This window comes from Myotis lucifugus, unplaced genomic scaffold (assembly GCF_000147115.1).
Source record: "Myotis lucifugus unplaced genomic scaffold, Myoluc2.0 scaffold_56, whole genome shotgun sequence".
In the NCBI taxonomy this organism is placed as follows: Eukaryota; Metazoa; Chordata; class Mammalia; order Chiroptera; family Vespertilionidae; genus Myotis; species Myotis lucifugus.
In genome coordinates, this window is record NW_005871104.1 from 6,121,594 (window position 1) to 6,130,888 (window position 9,295).

Here is a 9,295-nt window from a genome sequence, read left to right on the forward strand (position 1 = left end):
GGAAAGGAGAAGGGGAAGGGAATGCCAGGATGTACTCCCTGGAAGGAGACTCCCAATGGGTCTTTGCTGGGGGTATGTATCTCTCTCTGGCTGGTGGGAATCTTTGGGGAGGTCTCAGGGAGGGGTCTCAATAGAATTTCATCAGCTTTCCCAGGTGTGTCCTTTCAGGGTCATGGTCTCCACCGATTGCTCAACGCAGCTGATCCTGAGGCAGCCATGGCATCACTTGTCTGGCTTTTCTGCTTTTCTGGGCCTGGAGCTGAAATACAGCTGAGGCCTAGATGTTATCCCTAGGGAGGAAAAGGTCAGGAGGTCTAAACCACATGACTAGTGACACCGCATCAGTATTCTAGGCAGGAAGGGGAAGGAGTGATGTCTGTTCTCCTTGTGAGAAAAGCAAGACCTTTCCCAAAAGCTTCTTCTAAGCTTCTAGACTCCTTCCAGACTTCCGCTTCGGACTCTTCATCCAGAGCCGTAGCTTATGGGCAAACTGGCTGCAAGGGAGGATGGGAAAGCAAGTATTGAGAGATCTAGCCTGTAGAGTAGCAAGAGTAAAAAGATTGGGAATGAGTGTTAGATGAGCCAACCAATGGTTTCTGCCATAGGGGCTGGTTAAATAGACTATGGAACAACAAAACGATAGAACACTAGGTAGCCAAGATAGTAAGATAGAGTGCCTAAGGAAGAACCCTCCCACACACACACACACCCAACCCCACCACCACCCCTCGGCTGAGATCCAGGCTTGGCCCACTGAACTCCCTGGTGGTGGAACTTGCTAGACATCCACCCTCTGGGCTGGAAAACCACCTGGGAGGATGCTGGGAAAAGTTCTTCACAGAAAAAGGCATTTCACTGGAGGCACTGGGCTATGAAAGCACACAAGGGGGTAGGTGCTGGGGGAAGCTGCTGGCTGCTAGGTGCTGCTGGTCCCCCTGCACAGGAGGAGCCTGGTGCTGGAGAAGCCATGCTCAGACGCTGGGCCTGGGGCAGCCACACATGCCTCAGGGAGCACTGAAGCCAGGAAGGAAAACCTTTCCCTTCCCAGTGTCTCTACAAAAACTTGCCTGAGGAAGCTTAACATCCTGCCAGTGGGCAAAGGAAAAAAATGTAATGGTCCGGATCCATTTTCACAGAGTAGCAAAAAGGATGAATTGGAGCTGAGAGACAATAACCAGCACGCTTTCTCAAAAAGGTTTCATGTGTTAAGATTATAGTTTTCTTCATCTAGTGGTTCCCAAAGCCAGAAGGAGGAGGGGGACTAAAAGTAGGCCTTGAAATTCAGGGGCAATGTATCCAGGGTGAGGCCTAGAAATCTGAGGGTTTAAAAAAAAAAAGTTTATATATTGATTTGAGAGAGAGAAAACATTGATTTGTATTTCCCTTGTTTATGCATTCATTGGTTGATTCTTATATGTGCCCTGACCAGGGATCAAACCTGCAACTTTGGTGTATTGGGACAGTGCTCTAGCCAACTAAGCTACCCAATCAGGGCTAGAAATATGAGGTTTTTTGGTGTGTGTGTGTGTGTGTGTGTGTGTGTGTGTGTGTTTAATTGATTTGAGAGAGGATGGGAGAGAGAGAAAGAGAGAGAGAGAGAGAGATTGATTTGTTCTATATATTTATTCATTGGTTGATTCTTTTTTAAAAATAATAACTTTTAAAAAATATATTTTTATTGAGGAAGAGAGAGGGAGAGAAAGATGGAAACATCCATGATGAGAGAGAATCATCGATTGGCTGCCTCCTGCATGCCCCCCAATGGGGATTGAGCCCGCAACCCCAGCATGTGCCCTGACGTGGAATCCAGCCATAACCTCCTGGTTCATAGGTCGACACTCAACCACTGAGCCATGCCGGTCGGGCAATGGTTGATTCTTGTATGTGCCCTGACTGGGGATTGCACCTGTAACCTTGGCATATCGAGACGGTGCTCTAACCAACTGAGCTGCCCAGCAAGTGCTCAATCTGAGTTTTTATAAGCTCTCCATGCACTCTGTTGGTGGAGGATTCTTTGAAACTATATAGACTGAGCCCCTTTGGCAGAATCCTTGGATATTCCAAGGACAGAACCACCTTGTTAGTGTGTGTGTGTGTGTGTGTGTGTGTGTGTGTGTGTGTGTGTCTGAAGTTCCAAATGTTGGCCTGTTTCTCTGGAAGTGTCCTACAGCACCTGCCTCCATCTGTCTTCACCCATGGCTGTTGTTTCATTTTCCCATCTCTCTTGTGTCTGCCTCTCAGTCTGAATATCTCCACCTCTCAAACCATGCTCACACTTGTCTTCCAAGGTTTGTACTTGCTATTTTGCCTGCCTCCCTCCTTCCCAAATTTCTCATCTCTTTTCATCATGTAGGGCCTCATAATGAGTTACCCCAAGATGAGCCTCTTGGATATGTGGATTATTTTCTGCTAAAGACAACCGAGTCCTGTTACACTCAAGAGAAACTTCTGTGCCCCCACCCCCCACTACCTAGAAGAATTTAAATTAGGGATCTTGCCCATAATAAGATTTATGACCAGAAATAACTTTCTATGACCTATTTATATGTTAGGGCAAACTTCTAATTACTGAACTTCTGCTCTTTTTTCTTTTTTCTTCCCGTTATTCCCATTCTGAGAATGACCTTCCTTGCCTTTGGAAGCCCCAAGTACTTGACCTCATCCTTAGCTCAGAATGTCATAGATTCGTCATTTCCCGTATCTCAGAACGCTCATGGACATGGGGTCTCCGACTCTCTCATGTGTGTGTGTGTGTGGGGGGGGGGGGTTCCCATACATAGATACGTTACTAAATTGGGTCATTTTCTCCCATTAATCTGTCTCATGACAACTTAATTATTAGACCAGCAGAAAGAACCTTGGAAAGTGGAGGGAAGGATCTTCCTCCCAGACCAGATGAAGGTGTCCTCACTCTTCCCTTCGCTCAGCTATCACCTCCTGCGCAGTCTCCCCTCTTCCAGAACCACCTGCTCCCCTCGTGCCCCCACCACGCGCACTCCGTCTGCGTTAGCTTTTCCTGCTCCTATGACACGACTCCGTTCACACTGCAACACCACGCACGCTTCCTTGGCTCCCTACTCGGCTGCGTTTTTTCCACTTCTGCACTGTGGATGCCTAGCCAGCTGGGGACTCATAATAGTGACCGAGCGAACACATGGGAAGGACGGGGTCTGTCCTGGTCCCTAAGGGGCCCTTGCATTCCAGCCCCTAACGCAGCCCTGGGAGGAAGCAAGCTTTCTAAGAAAGGCCAGCAGGCGGCGGCGGCCAGCCCAGGACGCTCGCCGCCTCGCTCAGAAGTGGCGGGTGTCCCGGCCGCGCCCGCCGGAAGGAGGCGGAATGGCCAACCGCGGCCGGGCAGCTCGGGGCCGGGGCAGGGGGCGGGGCCTAACTGCCGGGGGCGGGGCCTGGCCTGCGGGGCGGCTCCCCGGCGCGCACGCCCGGAAACAGCAGCGCCAGCGTTCGGAACCCCGAGAAGCGTCGCCGCCGCCGCCCACCGCCGCCCTCGGTCATGCCGGTAAGTGGCCGCCCGCCCCGGCCCCGCGCAGCCCGCCTCTCCGGCTGGCGCCTCTGCTGCACAGCTGCTTGGCCAGATGTTGCTCCTCCAGGGCTCGGGCGCAGCCGGAGCGAGCGCCCCTCTTTCCAGCCCCCCTCCCCCCGCCAGCCCCTGCCTCGGCTCCGGGAAATTGAATGTGAAAGGGGTTTTATGTGGAAGTCAGGCTGCAAAGCATCTGAACTGCAAGGCCTCCAGCGATTACAAGCCCAGTCCTTCCCTGCAGAGACGGGGAAAGAGAGCAGCCCGAGCTCACCCGGGAGTGGGTGGCGAGCCGGACCTGGTCCCGGTCCGGGTCCCGGTCTCTGTGCCCCCCACCTGGACACGCCAGTCCGGGGAGCTGGCTGGGAAACAGGGGCGGGCGGGGTGGCCATTGCCTTTCGGACGCGGCAGGTTTTCAAAGGTCCGTGTTTTTCTTCCCTTCCCTGTCCACTCTGTACAGGGAGACACTGAATGGATCCAGTACTTTTACCACTTTCTGAACTTGAACCCATGAGCCCCAGAGAGGTTCGGGGACCTGCCCAAAGTCTCCAGTTGCTCAGTGGCAGAGTTGGGAAGGAATGAGCAGGTCTTCGTTGGTCTGTGCAGCTCACTCAGCCTTTCCGCATATTTCAGGTTGCTCCTGGCCTCATTTTGTAGATAAGAAATTAAGATCATGCCCTGGCCGGTGTGTCTCAGTGGGTTGGGCGACTCCCTGGCACCAAAAGATTGCCGGTTCCATTACTGATCAGGGCACATGCAGTCGCGGGCTTATCCCTGGTAGGGGGCTTGCAGGAGGCAGCCGATTGACATATTGCTCTCATATTGATGTTTCTCTCTCTCTCCCTCTCCCTTCCTCTCTCTAAAAATCAATTTTTAAAACTTAAAAAAAAAAAAAGAAATTAAGGCCTTTTGGCTCACTTTCCCTCTCGGGAGCACACTCCCTGCCTTTCCCCCCAGGCCCCCTACCTTTCTCTCCTAAGCTCCAAGGGCCCTTCTTTTGCTTCTGTAACTTGTTTCAGAAGCCCAGCTGGCTCACTTCTACTACCTCTGTAACTTTCTAAATAAACTTTCTCTTATAATTTGGAAAAAAAAAAGAAAAGAAATTAAGGCCTTTTGCAAATACAAAAAACAAAACACCAAAGCCCGTAACTTACTCAAGGTCTTGGGAGTCAGATGGAGCCAGCATTAATCCCCTTATCTTCAGACTCCCAGTCTCTTCTGGCCTGGCCATGCGCCGACAGAAGTAGTCACGCTGGCCAGGGAGGAAGCTTCGATCCCAGTTGCATCCTAGGGATCCTGGTTGGGTCATGTGGTGTTCAGCACTTCCCCCCATGGTGCCTAGTTCTCAGCTCTGCCCCCAGCGAGCACTCAGAGGTGTCTCACAGATGGCCTGTGTCTTAGCAGCCGAGCTTTGGGGAAGAGGCAGGTGAGCCAGAGGCCCCCTGGGCCCAGCCACAAACATCTCAGGTGTCATTTCCCTTGGGTCTTGGCAGGTGCCTTGAGACAAATCCTCAGACAACACAAAGTATGGACTAAGAGCCTGACAGGATCAGCCCTCCCAGTTGAGCAAATGTTAGCGGACAGCACTAATCACCCTGGGACCAGGATCGTGGAGGCCACCAGGTTTCTGAGGGGCGTGGCAGTGAGAGGAAGGCCAGCCGGGGAATCACTATTCTGTGTTCACTTCTGGGGATTTTGACAAACAAAAGACCCTTCAGAGGTTTGACCGGTATGGAGGGCACTTGGTTCCATGTCACGAGATGAACAGCTGAAGGAAGGAGGCGGAGGACTGTCACCCGAGAGGTTTCCCAAGCACTTGGGATCTCAGAAACCTTTCTGAAAATCTGTGCTTCTGCTTGCCAATCAGATGACCTCAGTTAAGCTGCTTTACTTCTCTGCGCCTTGATTTCCTCATCTGTAAAATGGGAATAAAAACTGACCTCCCAGGCCCTAGCTGGTTTGGCTCAGTAGATAGAGCGTCAGCCTGCAGACTGAAGGGTCCCGGGTTCTATTCCAGTCAAAGGCACATGCCCAGGTTGATCCCCAGTGGGGGTTGTGCAGGAGACAGCCGATCAATGATTCTCTCTCATCATTGATGTTTCTATCTCTCTCCCTCTCCTTCCTCTCTGAAATCAATCAAAATATATTTTTAAAAGAACACACACAAAACAAACAAAAAAAACTGACCTCTCAGGAGAGTTGTTAGTGTTAACTGGAAAAATGCCACTAAAATGGTTGGCACAGCCACTGACATAGCTAGTCCACAAGAAATGGTAGCTCGTGTGTAGATTTGGGACAAGTAGGGTAGAACTACAGGCAGGCAGATTTCAAACCCCATTTTAACACAAGGACCACAGGGGTTAAGTTTAGGGTTTGGAGACTATGTCCGGTGGGTGTAGGCCCTGCTACTCATTAGCTATGTCACACTGAGTGAGTGGCCAAACTTCTGAACTTCAATTTTCTTATTTGTCAGAAAGGGATAATTATAGTGATTAACTCATGGGATTCTTGTGATGATTAAACGGTGTAATTCCCGGAAGGTGCTTAGAACGATGTTTGGCACAGAGGAGGCACTCAAGTATTACCAGTAGTAAGCTCCCAGGATTTGGGGTGTTCAAAGACTGTCTTGGAGAGTTGAGAAAGAATTCCTTCTGGGAGGGGAGCTGGACAATGTGACCCCACTCTCGTCCCGCCTTCCCAGTTCTGAGATTCTGTGAAAGAGTTGTACAACTTACTGGATTTTTTTCATCGACTTTAAAGGACCCACTTTCAGGTGACAGATCAGAGGCTTTGAGGGGCTGGAGCTGCGCAAAGTCAAGCGTTCAGTGGTGGGCCAGTCTTGGGATTCTCTGTGAAGAATGGCATATGCTGCCCGTTAGATTTTTCACCACCCCCAAATTTACTTTTGCACTTCACAATGGAGGGGGAGAACACTGGGTTGTCATGTTTGCCACCCAGAAGCCTCCTGCTGGCTTCTGGCTGCTGCACTGTGAAGATGAAAGGAGACCTGTCTGTGGTCTGCAGAAGAAAGCTTCAGATATCTGGTGATTTAGACCCTTGGGCAGCAGAAACTCATGCTACCTCACAAGGTGTGCCCACTCCCAGAGCTCCTGCTAAGAGTCAGGGTTGCAGGGGGAGGGTGTGGGGGGGGTGTGGGCGGGGGGAGAGTGGTAGGTAGCAGTGCTGATTGCTGGTCCAGAACCAACGGGATGTCCCTGGAGCCAGGAAAGCCTGGGTTCACATCCCAGCCTCAGCACATGCTTGCCACGTGACTGTGGGCCAGCGGTTCTCATCCTGTGGGTCGCCTAAGACCATCGGAAAACACATATATAATTACATATTGTGCCTGGAGCCGGTCCATCCTTGCTGCTTGACACAGTCGCAGGGAAGAAACATCTGCACAGCATATGTTTCAAAGGATCTGGCGTATATGGCATACTGTTCTTAATATGTTTGCTCCCCTTCTTGGCGCTATGTGTTTTAACCAAGGTCACCTCTCCGAGAAAGGTTGTTTCCCCAGGTAGGGATTTTCCCCTGAAGTTAGGGAGGGGATAAAAGCCCTTAACTAAGTGCCAGGTGGGTAGTTAATCACTTTAACTATGAACAGTCATGCCTAAGCTACATAATCTTTACTGCCTGGAATGGAGAAGAAACATCCTAGCCTTTGGAATAGAAATTGATAGGATTAAAATAAACTGGTATAAATACAGATGTAACAAGACAACAGAACACAGAACCTAGAGAGAGAATCTAGGGAGAGAACATGGCAAAAGATCCTGGACAGAACCTGGCTACAGAACTTGGCTGGAGAACCTAGACAGAACATGGCAGGAGAACCTGGATAGAACCTGGCTGGAGAATCTGGCTGGAGAACCTAGAGAGAGAACATGGCAACAGAACCTGGCGACCAGAACTTGGCTGGAGATCCTAGCCAGAACTTGGCTGGAGATCCTAACCAGAACTTGGCTAGAGATCCTGGCTAGGCTGCTGATCAACTGAACGCTGTCTCCGTGTCATTCCTTCATCGCCGACTCCGTCCATACCTTTGGGGATCCCTGGACCCACTGGGGTTGGACCCCAACAATATTGTTTTTGTGATTAATCACTATGCTTTAATTATGTTCAATTTGTAACAATGAAATTGGGGGTCACCACAACATGAGGAACTGTATTAAAAGGTCGCGGCATTAGGAAGGTTGAGAACCACTGCTGTGGGCAGTCTAACCCCTGGGAACCTCCGTTTCCTCCTGAGTAAAATAAGGTGACCAGCTGCCTTTCCAGGCAAAGATCACAACTTGCTTTATTGCGACACCCGCCATACTGTGGTGGTCTGGAGTCAAACTTGCAATATCTCCGAGCTGTGCCTGTGTTGGGGATGCAGCAGTGAAGTGGACGAAGTCTCTGTCTTCTGGGAGCTCAGTGTGTTGGATATCGTGGAGACTGTGGGTGTCGGGCCTGCATGCAGCAGCCAGGAGCCGGGGTTCCCTCCTTGGTCTGCCCTCCGACTCACTCGGAGCCCGTGCAAATCCACTCCCCAGGCTTTAGGGGCTGCCTCTGAGAATGAGGCATTTGGATGAGAGCAGTGGTCACTGTATATCAGAATCACCAGGGGAGCTTCCTAGCCCTTGTAGACACCCCAGCCTACACTTGCTGATTAGAACCTACAGTCTTTGCAAGCTCCCTGGTGATTCTAATGCAGGTGATCTTCGATGCATAAATAAGACCACCAGACCAGCATGGCTCCGAGGATGGGCGTCCACCCATGTCAGAGTCGATGGTCCTGAGATGGCCCCCTAGTTCAAGAAACAGGATTTTAAAGGTGAGACTAGAAACCAACACTTTTTAAAAATATATTTTTTTTATTGATTTCAGAGAGGAAGAGAGGGAGAGATAGAAACATCAATGATGAAGAGAGAACCATTGATCAGCTGCCTCCTGCACGCCCCCTACTGGGGATCAAGCCTGCAACTGGGACATGTGCCCTTGATTGGAATTGAACCCAGGACCCTTCAGTCTGCAGGCCAACACTCTATCCTCTGAGCCAAACCAGCTCGGGCAGAATCTGACACTTTAAACTGGCTTCCCAGCTGATTGAACTCATTGAGTGCCAGGCACTGCTAAAGGAGTTGGAGGGATTATCTCACTCAGTGCAGCAGCCTGTGAGATACAGAAATCCTTAGTTACTCCATTTTGAAGAGTGGGGGGCCCAGAAACAGGCGACGGGTGAGTCTGACGACAGCCAGACCTTGCCCCGTGTCTTGGCCCGTGAATGGGCCTGCATGCTGGTGGGGTATGTGGGTCTCCCTGCAGGTCTTGGCTCATGGTCCCCTTTGTTTATTTCAGAAGCACGAGTTCTTTGTAGACATGACTTGTGAAGGCTGCTCTAATGCAGTCGCTCGGGTCCTCAACAAGCTAGGAGGTGAGTGAGCGGCCCTCGGTTGGGGGTGAGGTGGGGGAGGCCGATAAACTTCATATTGTGTTCAAATGCATGCAGACATGGAGCAGGAGAAGCTGGGGTTGAAGCTGATAATAACAGTACAACTAAGATGTACTGAGTGCTTAGCATGTGCCAGGTACTCTGCTTACTGGCTTTCATTTCATCCTCACCACCATTTAAGGAGCTTCTTTTTTTATTTGGTTAATCCTCACCCAAGGATATTTTTCCATTGATTTTTTAGAGAAAGTGGAAGGGAGGGGGGAGAGACGAGAAGAGAGAGAAACACATGGATTAGTTGACTCTTGCATGGAGATCAGCCTGCAACC

General features: G+C 50.6%; 1 protein-coding gene across 3 annotated transcripts in view; it reads left to right on the top strand.

Moving 5' to 3' along the window:
• Nucleotides 1-3,410: 3,410 nt before the first annotated feature.
• Nucleotides 3,411-9,295, top strand: part of ATOX1 (antioxidant 1 copper chaperone) — a 20,107-nt gene continuing 14,222 nt past the window's right edge. Inside the window, exons 1-3 of one of the 3 annotated variants that reach the window (XR_002829376.1) lie at nt 3,418-3,514; nt 8,232-8,351; nt 8,876-8,951. Coding sequence is in view for 2 of the 3 variants with exons in the window: in XM_014456171.2 (XP_014311657.1) it covers nt 8,295-8,351; nt 8,876-8,951 (133 nt within the window). In the remaining variant the exon portion in view is untranslated. Of the gene's footprint in view, nt 3,515-8,231; nt 8,352-8,875; nt 8,952-9,295 lie in introns of all 3 variants that reach the window. The other 2 variants (XM_014456171.2, XM_006089115.3) reach the window with 2 other exon arrangements.